The following is a 20,981-nucleotide window of genomic DNA, read 5'->3' as shown; positions in this document are numbered from 1 at the left end:
TTAACCATCCAGAGCCATAAAAAGCAGTTTCTTCAGGGCTCCGTCTCTGTAAGGCTGGATTTTGAAGCAAGAGGGCTGGCCTGACATTTAGTGCTGATATTCATAAAGACGCTCAATAAAAATATATTTCCAGAGCATGGAAGCCTTGTATGGTTCTAGGTCATATGGCAGAGGGTTTTATCAACAGTGGGTGAAGGTCTAGGCAGAAAAGAAAGGCAGATCCTACCCACAGCACTTAGCGAAGCCTACAGCCACTGCATGGAAATCATTAATGACAAAAACTTCTACCCCAGGTGTTTGCCTGACTCCTCCTCCTGCCCCAGGACCTACTAGTTTTTCATTTCTCTTCTTTTTCTTCTTCTTTCTCTGAAATCTCAGCAGCAAGGATTTCTTCATCCTCGTGTGCTGTAGAAATCACACGGATGGTGACTAAACTATCAGAAGATTTTGAGAATATTTCTTCTCCCAGGTGGGTGCGTGCTTTGTGGGATGTGACAGGCGATCTCTGGTGCACTGGTGATTTCGGTGGGATTGGACTGAAACTGGAACCCTGCAATTAAAAAAAAAAAAAAAAGGTAAAATCTACCTTAGCAGACCCTTGTCCACTACCGCCAAGCATGGTGTCTGCACTGTGCAAAGCCCAGCAGGGGTTTTGCAGAGTTTCACAGCACTGGACCTCATCATCGGGATGTCAGCTTGCTGCCAGAGATGACCCCTGTGAGAAGGGTAGCTGGATTATATTCTGCACATCTTGAGAGAAGTGCATAGAGATGAGCACAACAAAGCCTTCTCACACCTCCTGCACTAGCTCCTGTTTTGCTCCTTGGAGTATCTGGAGGGGGTTATCTCAGCAAAAGCTTGGCAGAAGTGTTGTTGTGAGGGAGCAGCCCTGGACTGCCCTGTCCTAAAGCTGCCTTTAGAGAGGAGCCTCAGAAACCTCACCTACGGACGTGCCATGGAGAGGGATGTCCTAATGGGGTCCTACTAATCCCTTTGGCGGGGTTAGCTCCTAATACCTGCACCCTCCAACGACGGGTCTTGCTGCCACTACCTTACGGAGCACAGCACGAGCACACGGTGCCACTGTTTACCGCTGCCTTTAATGGGTTATTAATTAGTGTTAAGCACGGTATTGTGTGAAGCCTCCTAGTGCTTTTGTGAAGGACTGCAGAAATGCAATTATGCTCAGCATCTCCCTGGATACTTACCCAGCCTCAAGGCCATTGTGTGCTCCCTATCAGCTGCTCTTTCACCTCCCTTTACATGTCCAGAGGTGATAGTCTGCATAATTCCATGCTGGGAAGAGTAACAACCGGGTCTGCATGGAGATGCAATCTTTTTTATGAGTTTAGCAGAGACACTTGGAAGTTTAAAAAAAAGAGCAGGCTCATTTTCAGTTGCTCATGACAAAAAAGCAAGGGTGATCTCACTGCAGCTCGTGCAGAGCCAGCAGGATGGTGTGCCTCTGCCTTGACCATGCCGTGAAAGCTTTGCAAATATTGACTGGCCTGTGGATGCTGGATGCCAGCACCACCCTCCGTCCCGCCAGCACATCGATCAATTACGAGTGGCTCTGGCTCTGCAGCACGGAAGAGATACTCGTCTGTGGCTATAACCCAGCTAGAAATTAGACTCAGGCTCAGCATAGCTGGGCAAAAAGTCAATGTGTTTCCCTTTTGTGTTGCAAAACAAACCCCTGTGGGACAATGACATTCTCCCAAGGCCGTGTGTAAGACGCTGGACCACCCCTTCCCACCTGCCTGCACTACATCAGACCCCAATGACCTGAGCTCACTCCTTTAAGGCACCTTAATGACAGTCAGGCTCTGGAGCCAGCGGGGGAGAGCAGCGACTGGACACCTAACGAAGCAAAGCCAAATTGCCACCCTCCCCACACTGACCTGCATCGCCTTCAGCTCCTTCAGCCTCCACCGGAGCTGCGCCAGTGGCCTTTTGCCCCCCATCCTCCCTGTGGCGGCCAGGGCAGCCTGGAAGAGCTTTGGGGTGTCAGCTTTTGGGGGGATGATCAGGGGGTCTCCAGGCGCTCCTTTCTCATCTTTGGGTTTATTGTTGTTTTTCAGCATTTTCCTACAGCAAGGTAAAGGAAAGATGATTTCAGTCCAGGGACATATTATACTAGCTGGATTTTATAATGCAGAAAAATCAGACTTTAAAAGGATGGGGATTTTTTACGCCTTAGAAAGGACAGAATAACAAATCTAAGTAACGCTAAAAACTAAAGCTAATATTTGAATAGATTTTTAAACGAATGCACTTCAGCCATGTTGGTTCCCGAGTTGCACCCGCTTTTAGCAGTGGAGCTTTGCAGCAGGGCTGGGCTGGCTCTGGGCATTTCCAGCCTCCCCAGCCCAGCAGCAAGGGCTGGGTGCCCTCTGCCGAAGCGCAGCAGCTCCAGCCTGGCTCTTCTCCGGGGACACGTGCCTAATGCCCGGTGCCTGCAGCAGGAGCCTTCCCAGGGCTTCACACAGAGAGAAATCTCCCCTGCGATCTTGAAACCCATACTCTGTTTTGGTTTTTTTTTTAAACCCCCACAGGCTAGAAAGCAGCAGCCAGATACGCACTTGGCCTTCTTACGCAGCAGCTTCTGAGACTCCGGGTAATGCACCAAAATCTCATTCAAGTCCTTCTTATCCAAAATGAAAAGGTTAGCGAAGCCGTGAGCTATGACGTTTGCTGTTCGGCGGTTTCCCCCTCCTGCAGCCAGCAAGCTGAGAGAGACATGGTGAGACGTCAGTGTTGTTAATGACAGGATAACTTAATCCCCCTTTTCATGTCTCCATCCCTTTCTTTCAGAGGACTCAGTTTAATTTTCACCCCCAATTAAATTTTCCAAGCCCAAATTTTAAAGAATAATGGGAAACGTTGACATGGAGCGCTATATAAAAATTGATTTGCCTGTTCCAAGATTTAAATATTGCATTTTACACCAGCCTAATGTCTGCTGGGCTGTAGGGAGACAAACCCTATCACTGTGTTACAAATTGGTACAGGACTTTACATGCCCATAAAATGGGCAGATTAATGGTTGGGGGGCTGTTTTAGTGCAACATCTTTTCTTCTTCATGTTCCCATCACTCCATATACCTCTGCTTGCTGTCCCTAGCTTCCCAGGCAGAAAACAGCATGATGACAAAACTAGTGGAAAAGCTCCGAGAAAAAAGCTGTTATTTGTGTAGCAGATGCTACTCAGTGTTCATGGCTCTCAGTCACAAAGATTAATTACGGTGTTGCTGATCTCCCCACCTCCCACCCTCCTTGCCCAGAGCCCGCAAGCTGTATTTCCCTGGCCCCTGGCTATGCTTCACTCACCTTATTTCTCCAAACACGGATCCGGCTTTCAGGGTCACCAGCACAGTTTTGCCGTCAGGTCCCCCCAGCACCTGCACTTGTCCCGCTTGGATAATGTACATCTCACGGCCAATTTCTCCCTGCAGGGAAGATGCGTGCTGTGTGGGGTGCCCAGAAACAGGGAGACCTTATGGATGCCCTAACCTGCATCTTGCTGGAAACCCCCACGACCATACTGCCCTCTCCAAGCTCTCAAAATGCTTTGTCCTGATGGTGCTCACTCCCAAGCATCCTCATCTAAGCATCCCAAAGTCTCCTCCAGCTCAGCAGGCTCTTCCCTGCTGTCCTGCTGTTCGTGGCTGCAGCAGAAGAGGTCAGTCTTTACACAAGACCAGCTGCAACAGAGGATGGTTTTGTTCTGAATTCCCTCCCTGCTCGACGCCGGGGTGATGGGCCAGGCTTGGCCTTCCTTCCCTGCTCTGCATTGCCCGGCCATGACACTGGGGATGGGAGGGCACCCAAGCATCTCATTACCTTCTTACACACGTAGTCATTAGGCAGGTAGACCACTGATCTGAGCCGCTTCAGCATGTCAAAGATCATCTGCCTGTCGCAGCCCTGAGCCAAAACAGAGCCAACAGCACCGTTAGTCCGTGCCAGCAAGGCAGGCTCCACCAGCCAGGACCTGCGCTGCAGAGGATACCTGGAAGAGGGCCACTTTGCTCACGATGTTGTAGTTCACGTCGATGGCGATGTCCAGCCTCATCTTGTCTGGCAGCTGCACCAGCAGCTCTGACTCATCTGTGAGACAAAGCAGAAAACTGGCTGTTTCCAGCCCTTGATCCAAGAGCACGTGCTTGGTGTGGCAGCGTGCTGGTGGCAGAGGGCAGGAGCCAGCTCACCCAGAAGGGTCTCCTCCAGCCTCTGCCCACCCAGCAACCTGCAGGTCTAAAGCCAACAGGCGATGGAGAGCCGCCCTTCATGTTATCCCTGCCCTGACGGCTCTCAGAGACAGACCAGTGAGCCCAAGCCAGCACCTTTCTTGGCCAGGACAGCAGGCGTAGAGGTCCTGCCTGATGACTTACTGGTAGGGCGAGCTAGTGGGTTTACTGTTGGACACGTTCTGGCCAGCAATTGCCAGTCACTGCCCTCTCCCCAGGGACCAGCAGGTGGGATGCTGGACTCAGTGCACTGTGAGTGATGCCGGGTCACCATGGTGCTGTGACCCGCTGGCAGCCTGTATACTCTATAGGTGGGCAAAAAAGCCCCTATAGCGACGAGTAAAATAAGCCACCCCCCGCCCCAAAACTGTAGTGCTATTTGACAGTAATGTTTCTGCAAAGCAACCGCAGTAAAACACACGCGATGCAAGTGTTGATCCTCGGAGCGGTTGGATCTCACCTAGCATGCCTTGCGAATGCCACGTGTACTCATACCATGTTTTCACCCGGTTCTGAACAGTTTTGGGAATTTTGTAGAAGTTCATGTATTTAATGGTACTGTCCATGCAGCTCCGATAGTAAGTTTGCCCTGCGGTAGCGGCACCAACCACATCTCTCATCTGAATGGGAGGAAGAAATGTTTTAATTGCTGTCACTTATCCATCACACAGGCTAAGCAGTCTAGAGCATGTATGCCGAGTCCTAACAGCATCTGCCAAATACTTTTTGTCTTCCACCAATGCTGAGCAGATCTTCACATGGGGAAAACAAACCTAGAGATGCAAACTTGTGGACCAACCCCATGAAAATGTTCCCTACCTGAGGCTGGGAACCCCCACAACTCCCGCTCACCTGCCCTATCATGATGGAGAAAGCAAAGACGCCTGTGAAGTAGTTCAGCAGCTGGAAGACGATCTCAAACAGTGTCTTGGGGTCCGGCAGGCCACCAATGGTGATGAGGGTTTTGACTGCCCAGTAGTAGCAGCGGATGTAGCTGGGAGGAAAAGAGAAGGCAGCTTTGAAGGCGTTTCTAGCGTGAAGGCCTGTTTCACCCCTCAGTACCAAGCTCACATCCTCTGGCCACGGCAAGCCAGAGCCTGTTGAGAGTAATTATGGGTGACGAAGGGAAAACTAAGGGGCTGCAGACTTCCCACCACAGTTGCAGGTGCTTCTGGAGATGCTACAGGAGCAGGGGGACATAGCCACCCTCCACAAACCTCCAACAGCCCTTAGGTGCTCTGGCTACTCCCACTTTCTGCTTCTTACAGCTCTACTACCATAAACCAGCAACGTATTTGCAGCAACATTTACACTTTTAGAAATAGTCAGGGGGAAAAAAGGGTTTGTGAGCAAATTGTTGGCATAGGACTCAGGAGATGTCGAGCGAATTCTTGATTCACTGGTCTTGGGCACTCCCTTGGATGTCATAGTTACACATAGAGATAGAGATATGTATATCACACAAAATAACTATGTAGCAGCAACATTAACATGAGAAGCTGAGTGCTCAAAGGGAAGGCAACACCCACACTAACGCTGCATGGGTGACAGTCACTTGTCCCCACCTACACCCACCTCATGGTAAGTCTTTAATGCACTTACTGGTGCCTTTTTACAGGAAACTCTCATTTACTGCATGGTGCTAAGTTAGCTAAACATTACTCAGTATTTTCTTTTGCCCATGTTGTGAAACACACAGGTGTGGGCATTTGCTACAAGGCGGCATTCAGCTCGTGAGCTGAGTACTCTCCCTGTGGCATCCATCACTGACAATGCAATGGACATTTAACATGTGTATCTTGGAAATGCCATGGTGAGGGGACAGGATGGCCACCATCCCTGTCTCGCATCCTGGGAATGAGGGCACTGGGCTGGTCCAAAGGGCCTGACACACGGCACCTAGGACATACAGCTTCAAGCCTCCATCCTGACCTGGCAGCAGGTCAACATGAACAGAAACAGGGCTGACACTGCCATCCTGCTCAGCCAGGGAGCACTCCCTTGCTTCCCAGCACCAGGTTTCCAGTTTTTCAGCCTCTTCGACTTGCCATTGCCTTCCATCTGAGCCCAGCTGCAGCCTCATTGTCTTGCAGCGCCATATATTACTGCACATCCCATCCTTCCTGTCCCTGTCATTCTCCCTGGCTCTGCACCTTCTCCTGGCAACCCCAGCCCTTTGCTTCAGGGTTTTTTATGAACCCAGCTGCATCCCTTCTTGCTCCAGTTCATCACAGCAAGCTGTGCTACGTGAGGACCCAAGCCCTGGCTTGTACCTGTTTCCTTCCCCATCATAGACCCAGGTGGTAGAGCCCAGTCCTTCGTAGGCTGATGCCCAGTAATAGAGGCAGGAGTTCACGTGCAAGCTGTACAGTAAATAGGCAGTGGTCCGGATCACTCTGCAAAAAAAAAAAAAAAGGAGAGAGCAGGAGGGGAGATGATAGGGTGTCTGCTGGGAGGAACACATCAGATCCACCCCTGGCATCACAAGGAGCTTTGATGCGATGAGCCGAGTGCTGACCATGCAGGTCCTGCCAATGCAGGAACCACAGAGCACCCAAATGTGCAGCCCCACTGCTCCTTCTAGCAGCCCTGCAGCTCCTGAAGTGCCAGAAAAAGCAGCTTATCTGCTGGCAGCTCCTCTTCACTGCCAGCACCCCTGTCTCCACTGGGTCGGGGAGAGGTGATCCTACCCACATGGGCTCCAGGACCTCCACGTTCAGCCTGCACCAGCCAGCGCCCCTGTCAGCTGGTCCAGGGACAGTGGGAAAATAAATCAGAAACCCAGAACAGGTGCACACCAAAGTGAAACCTTCTTCCCCAGTAGCAAAGAGCAACTCCATGCTCTGTCCCTCCCTCCCTTCCCCTCACCTGTAGATGTATGCCTTGCTCAGAATAGCCTCCAGGCGGTTGTTGAACTCGAAGAAGGCCATGTACTGGGAGGAGAAGGAAAGCAGCATGCTCCAGCTTCCCGCGGCACCCACTGGGAGAGTTACATCCCCATAAAACCCCGCTCCCTCTCCGTTTCCCTCCTGCAGCCCCTCTACAGCATGAACTGCCACGGACAGACTTGGCTCCATCTGTAAGTGCCCTGCTATTCAAATGTGAGTGTGCTTTAGGATTGAATTGAAGTGTTTGACCAACAACCCTGCAAAGCCTTTGGTACAAGACTTCTGTCCATTTTACAATCCTCTCATCATCATCAATGAGTCTAGCAAGCCAAAGCTTACCCAAAACAGTATGGGACTTCTTCACATCCACTGCAACTGGTGCTCTGCCTGATTTTATAAGCTCCAACTCACCTTCAGACAGCGAGGAAAGCGCAGGAGCGGGTTGACACCGACTTTGAAGTAGAAGAAATCCAGGGGCAGGAGGCACACCACATCCATCTGAGATCCACACAAAAAGAGAAACTTCTGTGGGGACCTGCAGGCATGGTTGGGTGGAGCTGCAAGCCACAGTTCAGATTAAAGATTCAGAATAATAAATAAAAGTATGTCGAACCTTAAAGCGTTGTGATCGCAGGTAGTTCTCTTTCATGGCCTTTTTATCAGTCTGGTTGGGAATAGGAGAGGGAGAGAGAGAGAGAGGAAGATTGGTCGTTGCTTGCAGAATGGAAAGTCATGGCCAACGTGGTCCTGCCTGGCTTTCCTCTTCCGCAACATGGAAGATGCTCCCTTTGTGCCCGGGAAGGGGAGCAGAGCAAGAGAAGCAGAAGACCTGGTTGTATGCCATCTTCCCATTCTATCTCAGGACATCCTGTGCTCGTTTTGCATCCCAGAGAAAGCACGTCGTGGTGCCAGCACCACAGAAGTCAGAGTTTACAGGAGAAACCTCCCTCTCTGAGTATTCGCATGGGCAATGGGAAGGCTGTACCTCAAGGTTTTATTTTTCACAGCTTATTTAATTGGGTACGGAAACAGAATCAAGGGCTTTCACTTATCTCAGGCACGTGACCTATGCATGCAGATTGCAATCACTTTTGTCATATCGCTAATGCATTCTGCCTAGCTGTGCTCCTGAAAATTAAACTCGGAGCGTGTGGCTGTGCTGGGGACGGTTGGCATGCACCTCACCGTGCTCTTGGCAGGACTGCCCTGCGGAACATCACCCTGCAAGCATCCCTACCCAGGAATGGGGCCACCATAGACCACATGCTTTCTAGATGGGCTGGTATCGACTTCACGGGAAAAATACAGATGTTTGGCAGACAAAAAGACTGCCGGCTTATCCACTACATGGCAGGAGAGATGCTGGTAGTCCTCCAAGAGTGGACACAGCCCTGATGGCCACAGCCGTGGTGGGAGAGCTCGGGGAGCTCGATTCAGAGATCAGTGACCAGCACCATCCATGCCGCTCGGGGTGATGGGAGGTCCCCACAGCCAGTCCCCAGCGGTGGGACGCAGCGACCGTGCTGCCACTCACTATTATGTCTCCTCCCTGGACGAACTGCAGCCGGGTCTGAAAGACGAGGATGTCCAGTAGATAGACAAGGTCGCAGAGGTAGTCCACGACCAGCCAGCAGTGGATGTTTGCCGGTGTCTGGTAGGGGAAAGCCCAGCGGACGGGGATCAACCAGCAGTTCCAGTTCCAGGCCATGACAACGAAGAACAGCCACAGCACATACATCAGATCTGTGCACAGGGAACCACACTGTGATTAGCCGGGCACATGTCCCTTGTCCACGTGAATCCACTACACAAAGGGGTTTTCATCCCCTGCCCTGCCCTGTGTGCAAGGAGGAGACCCAAAGGATGTCTCTTATCGACAGCATTTAATTGCTCGTGAGCTGGGCTCTAGACTGAAAGTGAATAGCACTGTTTGCAGAGCACATTGCTTTTTATCAGAAAGCCTCTTCTAATTTTGATGGTTATACTAGGTTTGCTTTTGCTTTGCTCCCACACTACCAACTTTCTTGCTTTTTTGGGGGGGCTTTTTTTTCCCGCTTGAGGCTGTGCTGAGCTGATGGCTCGCTGTCCAAGCCTGGGGCCTTCAAAACGGCTGTGAAATAGCAAAGACTAAGGAAGGAGCTGGGTTCCTGTGGGGTGCCCACCTGACAGTGGATTTTTCTTTTGTGATTGTTATTTTTAATTGGGGTGTCCATACCACAGGGACAATGCTTGCCCACTAAAAAGCCTGAAAGCAGAAGGCCTGCCTGGTCATGCTCCTGACACCCACAGCTATCGGGAAGTATTTAGGAATGCCTGTGCCTCGCAGGGGAATTTAAAACTCTGGGCTTTAGTAGACAGGTGTAAGCTAAGTTGCTCCTTCCTTACTTGTCCTCCCTTCTCTACAAGGTCTCATCTTTTACACCTCCTCCCCTCCTCACCCCTTCTCCCCCGGCCCCACCTGCTTGCCCCCAGCCCAGATGTGTGGCTGTTCTCCCTCACTCACTGGTGAACGGGTCGATGCTGGTGGGGAACCGGTAGTTTTTCAGGTGGTCCAGCCAGGGCCGGTACTTGAACGTGCAGCACAGCATTTCGCAATAGTGCTCATCCCCTGCTGGTTTGTCCCCCTCCGGCTCCCCTCCTGGGGGAGGCACTGGTGCTGCCGCAGGCACCAGCTTGGTGGGAGCTGGAAGAGGCCATGCAGTTATTTCTAATGGCAGAAAATCCTCTTACAGCAATTTGTTTTAAGGTCTTTAAACTGTTAATAAAGCAGCTGTTTCCCTGAAAACACAGTGTGTGGGGGGACCCACTAGTCAAACACTCCCCGCCCCACTCAAACTCACATGCCACAGGGCTCTCATCGTCCGAGGTGACATCAGGGTCAGTCAGCTTCTCCTTCACCTTCTCAGTCCTCTCTTTGAAGAGCTTCACCAGCTCCTGGAGCCGGTTGTTGATGATGGCGCTGCTCAGGCTCGTGGCTGAACCAATGCGCTCAGGCAGGCTGCGAGGAGACCATCAGGCATTTCATGCAGATAGGAAAGCCCAAGGACAGGTTCATGACCCATTTTTTAACCTACAGGTTCCTGAATTAGGACTTAGTCATATTTATCTGGCTATTGTGTAATCAGAAGAACACAAGTTAAGGTGGTTTGAGTAAAATACCGTCAAGCAGCACCAGCCTGATCCTTATCCTTGCCCTGGGGTGTGAGATGCCCTCAGAGGGACTTGGAAGCACCAAGATCCCAGGCTGGATTGCATGCGCCTGGGAGAAGAAGATTTTGGAAGAACTATGGGGTGAAAATGCACACCAAGCCCCTGAATTTATAAACTACATCATCTCCTTTCAGCCTCTTTATTAAAACTAGGTCGGATTCAGAGCAGGATGCTTTACCTAGCATGACTGAGAAACATCACTAGGAGGGAGGACAGAAACAAGCTTGCTTGCTGTAGCTCCAGGCTGGTTCGTTGTGATAACTGGCACAACAATTTCTGCCAAGGAAGAAGGCAAAACCCTGTGCCATGTGGAGGTGCAGACCCTCCCCAAGACTGCTTCCCAGGGCAGGCAGCTCCCTCCAAGGCTGTCCCCCAGGGCTGTAGGGAAGCCAGAACTTGGGGTGCATGATGCACAGCTTCCTACATGGAAGAAAAAGGTAATTTCTCCACAATCAGTAAAAACAAGGTGTCCCCATAGTGCTATATTGTATGTAGATCAAAGGTGCATCTTCTCTGTGGTTAAACCTAGTCTTAAGGAGAATATTTCTACCTAGATACAGGAAAAACAAGAGAGCAGTTTCTGCTCCAGGGAGCATCATGATTGTTTTTTTTGGAGGGGGAGTGCATTACTTGCTACACAGTGCTAAACCTGCTGCGGGCAATGGTCTCTCTCCCTTTGGTATCCCAGCACTTCTGGGATCTTTGCTATATCCACCTGAGCCCCAGGATCCGAATGCCTGGGAGCCTGGCTGTTCTGGAGCCCTCAGTCCCATCACGCACCTTTCCCTCTGCTCCTCGTCCCAGCCCAGCAGTGCTCGGGTGTGCAACTGGCTCACCAGTCCCTTGTCCAGACCATCCTCTGGGACGAGCAGCTTCCTCCTGCAGACACAAACACAGTGACCAAGGCTGGGCTTGTCCCCCATCCTCAGCCAGCTCCTCCTCTTCCTCCCAGGTCTCACCTGTTTCCACTTCCCCTTCTCCTACCATGGTCAGTTTTCCCCTAATTTTTGGCATTCCATGAAGTAAATGGGAGCAAACCACTGTGCTCCTTTGCTGCTAAAGCTCTGTTGCTTCCTGGGCACCACTGAGCCCATGGCTGCATGGGCATGTGGCACCCGGCCCATTTTGCAACCCATTTTGGGCACCTGGCAAGATGCATGGAGGGTGGGTGCTCATCCCCAGTGCTGTGCCATCACACCACTGCACTTTGAAAGGCAGGCAAGGAAAATGCAATACCAGTAAGGTGGAGCAAGAAAGTGAAATCTGGAAAAAAGAGAAGGTACTGGGGACACCACCTGGCTTTGGGCTGGCTCCGTAGCACTTTAAGCCCCCAAGACAAAGAGTGAATTGCAGAGCAGCAGGTACATAACATGGACCCTCTAATAGCTGCTGATACCTGCAAAGCCAAGTGCAAAGTGCAACAGCTGAGAGAGGCTCCAGGTTCGAGAAGAGCCCTATAAACACTGTCCTGGTGACGCTGAGCCAGTGGCAGCTGATGTCTTCCTAGAAGATGTGTCCTAATGAACGCAGCTGGTGGCTCCTTTTGGCACAGCCAGGTTTCTGGGACAACTTCCTTACATGTGGGCAAGCAAAGTGGCAGAAGGAGAGCTGAACACAAAGATGACAATCATGACAAAAATCTGGACTGGTTTGCAAACCTGCAGTCAAGTCCAGAGTTTTAAGTGCAGCGAAGAAATTGTCTTCTGTCACCACAGCTGTTGCTCTAAATGAGCCAGGATCTCACTGACCCTGGTGCAAAATGGCTTGGTGCTGCATGTGGAGCAGGAGCAAGGAGGATGCCAAGGGAGGTTGTCCTGCCATCACAAGTCTCCTGAAGAAAGCCAAATGTTAGAACCCAGCCATCTCCAGCCTCGCTGGCCCTGAGGTGTGCCCTGCTGGGATGGGGAGCAGATGAACAAGACCAATGAAACCTTCATTCCCCAAGCCTGCAGCGCAAGGGTGGAGGAAAACCACCAACCCCCCTGTTAAAGTACCATCAGATATGGATGGAGGGGTTCCCAAAACCACATCAGTTTGGAGAAATAGTCCTGCCAAGGTCTGTGTTGTTGTTAGGACAACATCCATTGCCTCTCACAAGTCTCCAGCTACCTTTCCCCTGCCTCTGTCCCCTCAGGGCACTGCATTACCCCATCGCCGATTCTCATCCATGAACAAGCCCAAGAAGCCTACATCAACATCCCGATGGCCCCTTGCCCTGTAAGGGGCACACTGCAGAGAGGTTATCGCCATCCCCCCTCTTTGCCTGTGGCACAGCACAGGTCTCACGGGCCACAGAGCTCACGTGGTCACCTTCTGAGTCCATGCAAAGCTTTATGTGTCAGCATCCATCTGGGAAAAAATGCCTCTTTTTGCTTCAGATTAATGGATGCCCTCAGAAAGATGTGAAAAGAGATAAACATCCCCAAGAAGGCTGTAAATTCAGAGGTGCAAGAAACATCCCTTGATATTCTGTGGTGCCTGTAGTTCATCTGCGTTCACAGCAGACGTGGATGTGAGAAGGAGCAGGAGCTACCTGGAAAGCAACGCAAATTTCAGCAGATATTGGAAACTGTGGGGTGAAGGGCTCAAACAGAACCTGGGATTTTACATTAAGTCCCATGGAGAAGCTCATGTATGTGCAACCCTAAGTCCAAAACCCTGGCAGGTCTAGCAGTTTGAGTCATCCATGTTAAAAAAGGAACCCGTGTGATAATCCCCTGGAAAACATTCGGTCTTTTAATACAGTCTAGCTGCAGGGGACATTTTTTGGGGCAGGACCTCCAGCCCTCTGGTCAGAATGGCACTAAAACCCAGAGTTTTTTCCACTGATGCATGAAGACTTCAAACTGCATCTCCTACGATACAAAGTGATCCAAGAGAAACATAGCTAGTGAAGAGGAGGAGTGTGTGTAGACCAAGTAAAAGCTAAAGATGAAAGAGTAAATAAATAATTAAATTAATGGTAAAGAAATTGAGAAGTGGAAATGTGCAGCACAGGTACAAAGAGCTGCACGAACGCCCTTGCACAAATATGCAGGAAGCCAAGTATGAAAGAATTTGAATACAAGCAATAAAAATGTAAATTGCCACCTCAAGAGACCAGGTAGAGAGTCCAGTTGCCTAAATAAAGCTATAGGGTGAGCAACATGAGGCCAGCAGATGCTGCCTGGGGTTGGCCATTGGTGTGGACCGTGGGTGGCTGCTCTGAGGCTGCCCAGAAGCGAAGGGTCCAGCTGTGCTCAGGTAGCTCTGTGGCACCGGCCACCACGCAAACATCCACTGAACAGCCAGCTGCAACAGAAGACCCCGTCACAGCCTAAGCATTGCTCCATTTTCAATGCCCTTGGAAAGCTGCGGCCATAAGCACAGGGCTGTCCTGTGCTTGCCCAGACAAGTGTGGGATGCACAGGGTCCCCCAGAGGGGCCCTGCCCATGTGGCAATGTCAGATGTATCCTGGTATTTATCACCTGTGAGAGCCTGTTTCCAGGCACCACGTAGACAAAGTGGCTCATTAGCAGTAAGTCTTTCTGGACATGTCTAAACAATGTTAACCCTAATCCTTCACAGCCCCTTGTGGGAAAAAACTCAAGACTGTGGCCAAGAGAAGTGACTTAGGACAACCAAATGATTGCTTAATGCAGAGTTGATGTCCTCCTCCTCTGAAAACACCAGCCAGAGCCAAGCATTTTCCTTCTGGTTCAGAATGATGAAATTTTATTTCTTTATGTAGCGAAACAGGAGTTGCTGGCTTTTAAAAATCTCCAGCTCTACCAAGGGACCTCCAGTGTTTTGAGAGGCACTACCTGGAGACAGGGCAGAAAGGTTCATATGCTCATATGTGTAACTGCAAATGTACAACCTGCATTAAGAAATGAGTAGAAAATAGCATAAGAAAACCAAGGTGCTCCAAAAAATAGCTCTACTGGGGAACCATATGATGACAGAATGGTTTGGGTTGGGAGGGATCTTTGAAGATCATCTAGTCCAACCCCCCTGCCATGGGCAGGGATATCTTCCGCCAGATCAGGTTGCTCAAAGCCCCGTCCAACCTGACCTTGAACACTTCCAATGATGGGACATCCACAACTTCCCTGGGCAACCTCTTCCATTGTCTCATCACACTCATAGTAAAACATTTCTTCCTTATGTTCAATGTAAACCTACCTTCTTTCAGTTTAAAACTGTATCCCCTTGTCCTGTCACTACAGGACCTGGTAAAAAGTCTTTTTACATCTTTCTTATAAGCCTCCCCTTACATATTGAAAGGCCTCAATAAGGTCTTGATAAAAGATGATAAAAAATGATGGTGGAGACAGAATTGCACATAGACAAGTGGATCTAAATAAAATAAGGTTGCGCTTTTGGGTTGCTGGATCCTGGGCTTCAAAGATGCCCACAATGTGCTGGGATGCATGACAGGGGTGTTAATCTGAATTGCTGTCCATTTTCTATGTTGGTTGAAGGCATAAGGGAAAGGCCATTACCTTGACCCTGATTCAAAGCGAGCGCTGCCATGCCTGCTGATCAGACTGGAAAACACAGACTTTTCTGTCTCAGAAAAACAGCCTGTCCTGTTCATTAACTCCAGAGAGAAAAACATCCTGAGCAGCGACTGCTAAAGGTGTTTCAACAGACTGATCCTGGCATGTGAGTCTCGAGCGTTCTCCAGCAACAAGCTTGTTGTCACAGGACAATTTTCATCGCTGGGCTAATAGAAAGAAGGCAGTGAGATTCAGCAGGCTTTAAATAACTGGTCTCTTAACGCTGTCAGTATTTGCACTGCAGGTATCTCATATGACTCCTTGGGCTCTGCTTTCCCAGTTTAAAAAGCTGTTCAAACAGACTGGATTATGGGCATTTTTTCCATTTTATTTTCAAGTCCCCCAGGAGCTTGTTTACTAAAAGATCCAAACTATTAAGTGAGGATGAATATAACACCTGGTTTTCAGCACAGAAAAAAACACCTTGGTTTTTATTTTTAATCCTCTGCGAGAATTAGCCTCAGAAATACCCCAACAACAACTGAAAAACCATTGGCTTCCTCCAGCCTCAATTTTAAAGCTCAGTTTTGACCCTCCCCCTCTCTAACCATCCTTGATCTGAAGGCGCAAACCCACGGAGTAGATGCTGCAAACCCTTACAGCAAAAATGCAAGAAGAAAATTGTTGGGTTTTATGATGAAGGCCCGTACGGGACCCCGTGCTCTGAATTTGGGAGTGCAGACGTGTGGGACAACAGACAAAGGGGATCTGACCATGGCCCGGGGATTGAGCCCATCTCCAGGAGGACACACAGACAGGGCTGTCCCCAGCGCCCAGAAGCTTTAAGCAAAATTTAACCATTTTTAATTAAAAAATGCAAACAAGAGGCAAGGCTTTTGCCATCTCCCCTGCCTTGCACGGGGATGACACCCACCACACAGACATCATCCCATCTTACTGGCCAAACCTGCCAGAAATGGGTTGCTCCATATGGTTGCATAAATTTTCCTGTACCGGCACTGTTGGGGCAGTGGGCAAGACCCCTGGGACCCGGGGACCACACCTGGGCAGAGCCATACCTGGGGGATGCCGGTGCCGTGCTGGGCACCGCCAGCGTGTTGGGAGCGCCAGCAGTGGGCACCGGTAAGTGGGTACCGTCGTTCTCCACAGCAACGCCTCCGCTGTCCACATCCTTGATGTCCACGGTGGGGTAATTACCTGGCCCGTGGAGAAGGACAATTGCAGGTGAGAGGGGTGCAGAGCCCAGCCTGCAGCCGGGATGAATCCCCAAGCCCCATCATCTCCACGGAGCTGCCCCCAAACCCCACAGCACACTGGAAGGACTCTCCTTTTCCCTCCATTCCCTTCTCGCCCAGCACTCCTTTCTCCTCATGGTTTGGAGCATTTCTTTCTCTTTTTTGCCCAGTTTTTAACACTAGAAGAAGTGCCACCTGCTTCCTTCTGCTTTCCCAGCTCGCAACTACTCTGTGCAAGTGTTGGGTCCCGGTGGTTTGGAAAATGATGGAGATGAGGATTACCAGCTGTGGGTGTTATGCAGGAATCCAGGATTTCCAGCTGCAAACCTGCCTCCCAGGGTCTAGAAAATCTCCTGGGTCTTCTGCATGTGAATCGCGCAAGCTCCAAATTACACGAGTGTTTGTTTTTCATGCAGAATAAGGCACTATTTAAATAAGCACTTATGGTCTCTCTCTTTTGCAGAGGTAATAACTGCTTCCTGCCACAAGCAAGGTTAGAAGCAGGAAGGTTGGATGTTTATAGTGGGTAGAGATGCCAGTTGCCCAAGGGAGAAATGGTGCTGGAGCTTATCTTGGCTAGATACCGCAGCTGGCCGGGCTGTGAAGAGTCACCCCTTTTCTTAGCTATATAACAAAATGCAGCGAGTTCCTGCAGGTTTTCTTCTAAGGGGGGGTTTTACATGCCTGAAAGACCCCGCGCATCCCCTCCAGTCCCACACTGATGTAGGACCAGTGGATCAGAGCATGGCTCAATCAAATCACCGAGAAAAGGCCTGTTTGGGTTGCAAAGTTAAAATCCCATTGCGTGTAAGGAAAAACAGCAGAATTTGGCTTGCTGGTTAAAAACAAAGCAAAGCAAGGCTACAGAAACATAATTTGTAGTTCTGGGTTAAAAGGCAGAAAACTGTGAACAGCAAACCTCCATCTTACTGTCCTCTTAGTATGAGCAGGTTGCACGAATGCTAAGGAGAAAACCACGTCCGCAGCGGATATTTAACCCTCGGCCTGCAGGTCCTTTGGGAGAGTTTTTAGCCAAGCAGGTCAAAACATATAGCATATAATTTACTGATATTTGCAAATGCTCTCTAGGGGTTAGCTAGAAAGGCACATAGTGATGAGGTGAGAGCAGAAAAACATGAATTTTTTTCCCCAGCCTCAGTGCTGCAACATAAAGCATGCTTTTATTTATTTTTTCCCAAAAAAGCAACAAAAAGCAGCTACTCCAGGAATAACCCCTTGCCCCCCTCAAACTACGCAAGCCCATCGTCAAAGCCGACATCTCTAATACCTAGGGGGGATTGCTCCTCATTGCAAAAATTGGGGTTGACAACTCCAGCCTTTGGCTTGCTGGCGGCCAGGACGGGGATGCGGGAGGCAGCGGTGGCTCGGTAGCTGGGGACATTGGGGAGCTGCTCTAGCACGCCGCGGCCAGGAGGGGAGGCATCCCTGCCGTCGAGCGGCTTGTCATGCACCAGCCGATCTAGCTCGACGTCTCGGGCACGCTTGGACATGCTGCTAGGTGCCTAGGTGCTTCAAGCAAAGGACAAGGCATCTGAAGCTGCAATAAAACACAGAGTGGTTTGAGATGGGACGGTTGTGTCAGCACAGAGAAATGCAGGGCTGCGGGGGTTTTTGTTGCCGCCTGCCGCTCACAGACGTTGGTAGCAGTGGTGGGAAGCATCGTGCTTTTAAGTGGTGGTGCCACGTGCTTTTCTAGCATCGCTGCAAGGTCAGGGCACCCTGCAAGGGCTGCATGAGCAGAGAAATCTCCAGCCTGTACCAGGACTCAGGTCAAGCCATCCCTTGTGCAACTCCCCCGACGTCAGTGGAGTTATGCCAGGACCTGCCTTGGCTCATTCAGGCTGCGATGCCAGCTCACCACTTAATTTTCATTACCTCCTAAAAGGTTACATTAAAATGCAATTCATGCCACCGGTTATTTCTCAAATGGAGCAAAGTGGTAGAGAAAATCCTTTTTATCCCCTCCCACCTTCTTCAGCTGAAAGAGAAACTCTTATTTCACATAAGAGATGGCTTAATCAACAAGACTAAAAGTACTGCATAAGCATCAGCCTTTCAGAGCTGGCTCCAGCTGATGAAAATATTGCCATCGTGCTGTGCCCACGGGATGCTTTAAGCCAGTGAAAAGCCCCGACTGCCCACAGAGGCCCACGCTGCAGAAAACTCAGCTGCCCAATCCCAGACAGCGAATGAGAAGCTGCATTTTCTCCGCACTGGGCATCGCATTGCCTGCTTTAGTTCATCCTAATTTGACATTATGCTGCTGTATGTTATACCTTCAGCATCAGTTTCAGCAGCTTCAGCTGTCTCCTCTTCCACCTTCAAAATGAAAAAAGCCATTTTAGAGCCATGAAGACGATCAGAGGGCTGGAGCACCTCTCCTGTGGAGGCAGGCTGAAAGAGTTGGGGTTGTTCAGCCTGGAGAAGCGAAGGCTCTGGGGAGACCTTAGAGCAGCCTTCCAGTACATAAAGGGGGCCTACAAGAAAGCTGTAGAGGGACTTTTTACAAGGGCATGTAATGATAGGACAAGGAGTAATGTCTTTAAACTGAAAGAGGGTAGATGTAAGGAAGAAATTTTTTACTGTGAGGGTGGTGAGGCACTGGAACAGGTTACCCAGAGAGGCTGTGGATGCCCCATCCCTGGCAGTGTTCAAGGCCAGGTTGGATGGGGCTTTGAGCAAGCCGGGCTAGTGGAAGATGTCCCTGCTCATGGCAGGGGCGTTAGAACTAGATGATCTTTAAGGTCCCTTTCAACCCAAACCATTCTACCATTCATTCATTCTGTCAATGTAAGGAGAAAAAGATCTGTTCCTTCAGTAAAGAGCAGACTTTGCAGCTTGATTGGATACCCCATATCCCCCCACCATTCACCAGCCTCTCAGCTTGTTGTTCAGCTCCAACATTTTAGGGTGAAAGCATCCCTCCCTTGGTGCACAGCTACTGCTGCTGTCTCAGGTTCAGAGATGGGGATGTCTCAGTGGGCAACATGCCCATACCAGTCCCTGCCGCCCCACAGACAAGCTCTTGAGCCCCTGGCATGTTCTGGGCGGCAAGAGCTCATTACAGACCTGAGCCCAAGCAGGAAGCAATGCCATACCTGTACAAAAGCACCTTCGAGATCACTTATCTCAGCTTCTTCTAGCTGCTCAAACCTGAGGGCCTCCTCCTCTGCAAAGTAGACTTCATCCACACCCTCATCAGCGGTGAGACAAGGTGACTGGAGCAGTGGTCTGGATGGTAGAGATCAAGCAGAGACAAGCACCCGAGCTCGCTTTTGCCCTTTCTGAGGTTGGGCACATTGTGAATGGGGGGGCATCTCGTCAACAGGGGGGCATCGTGTCAACGGGGACGATGCACAGGTCTTCCAGTATCGGGGAGCACTGCTCCTCCAGCTGCGATGCAAGCCTTTTTTGCAGGTGAAAAATACCACAGGAATCTTAGTTTAAATAAGTAGTGGTACAAAAAAATATTGCTGCTTAGGTTCCAAGGGACTTGGAAAAAACGCTACGTGGGAGGCCAGGTGAGAGGTGCATAAATAATGCAGGGCATTGCATATGCATAAGCAAAGATTGCATATGCAGAAAGATACAGGCAGTATGTTTCTCCTGCTGTGCATAATTTCTCACATAATTAAAATTTGCCAAATAAAAGGCTGACCGCCTAATTTCCAGGCAGGGCTGCCCTGCAAGCACCATCCAAATCCCACGTTTGCCTGTGCAAGACACCACCAGGACACATAAGTCTCATTTTCATTCAGCGCAGACCTCACCTCCACCATTCTGACAAAGGGGGTTCACAAGATCGATTTTATTGGTTTAATGTAACTTTATAACTGGAAAAAAGAAAGCAAGCCTCATCATGCTGTTCTGTGCACTTATACCCTGATTTGCTCTTTCCTGGTGAGAAAAGCAAAGCAGGGATTGGGGATAATGAAAAAAAATTTAAGACAGCTAAATGCATGAAAATTGAAAAAACCATCTTTCTGCATCCTTGGCAGGTCCTAAGTCAGGAGAGGTATGTAGCAAGCAGTGGCTGCTTTTTCTCATTTATCTCCATGTCTTGAAAAACTGTTATTTTCCAAGGTATTTTTAAAATTAGTTTTAATAACTCCCCCAGCTTTTTTTTTTTTTTTAATAATTAGGCTCCCTTCAAATGCAATCGCAAGCCTTTTCATCCTAATCTAGAAAACCCATCAATGTCTCTCTTTTCCCATAAACAGACAAACACATTGAAGGATGGAACAGCATCTCATTCACCCAACAACTGAAGCTCAAGTTTCTATAATGCAGCTCCAGGAACAGTATTTGATGAAATAAAAATATATGGGTTTAACACTGAATGACCATGCATTTTCAGCTTCCTCCTGAAAATCTAGCTACTTCAGAGGAGTTAACAAAGAATAATATTGCAGCACTAGGTAATAAATCCCTAAATGTTTATCTCATGTGAAATCAGAGCAAACCACTAAACTAAGCAGAAATATTTTTCTAAATACCACCTAGACCAAAATCACCACCTACAACAGCTGACAATAACTCGGCTAGTTTCTACTACAGGAAAAAATGTAAAATTGTACCTACTTGTATTAAGTAGCATTCGCAGGTACAACACATAATCGTGTCTTTAAGTTCAGCCCTGTAATACTCATAATAATCCCGACTGCCCTGAATTAACGGATATGGTTTTAAATAATGTGGACTGTCTCCAGGAGCTGGGTGTTTCCAGCTCCTGATGAAGGCACAAGCCGGGGTTCCTGCCTTGCCGAGCCGCTGGACCCCGCGGGAGGGGATGGCCAGAGGCTGCGGTTGCTACGGGTGGCCGCGATGGAGATGGAGCCTGTGTCACCAGGAGACACTCGCCTGTCACCAGGTGC

The 20,981-nt window shown here is 49.7% G+C and overlaps 1 protein-coding gene across 1 annotated transcript; it reads right to left on the bottom strand.

The window, feature by feature from the left end:
* Positions 1-337: 337 nt before the first annotated feature.
* Positions 338-18,424, bottom strand: CNGB1 (cyclic nucleotide gated channel beta 1). Its single transcript, XM_010585174.1, has 19 exons — positions 18,384-18,424; positions 17,375-17,644; positions 15,910-16,048; positions 11,129-11,227; positions 9,979-10,136; positions 9,642-9,821; positions 8,673-8,881; positions 7,752-7,802; positions 7,550-7,636; positions 7,119-7,183; positions 6,524-6,646; positions 5,103-5,244; positions 4,711-4,870; positions 4,013-4,110; positions 3,844-3,927; positions 3,331-3,449; positions 2,583-2,729; positions 1,902-2,088; positions 338-550 (listed from the first exon to the last, which is right to left on the bottom strand). Exons 2-19 carry the CDS (start codon positions 17,595-17,597, stop codon positions 338-340), a joined length of 2,484 nt encoding a protein of 827 aa, XP_010583476.1. The 5' UTR covers positions 17,598-17,644; positions 18,384-18,424.
* Positions 18,425-20,981: the final 2,557 nt, after the last annotated feature.

This window comes from Haliaeetus leucocephalus, unplaced genomic scaffold (assembly GCF_000737465.1).
Source record: "Haliaeetus leucocephalus isolate CR32 unplaced genomic scaffold, Haliaeetus_leucocephalus-4.0 Scaffold92, whole genome shotgun sequence".
Lineage (NCBI taxonomy): Eukaryota > Metazoa > Chordata > Aves > Accipitriformes > Accipitridae > Haliaeetus > Haliaeetus leucocephalus.
This window is presented reverse-complemented; position numbering and strand designations above follow the sequence as displayed.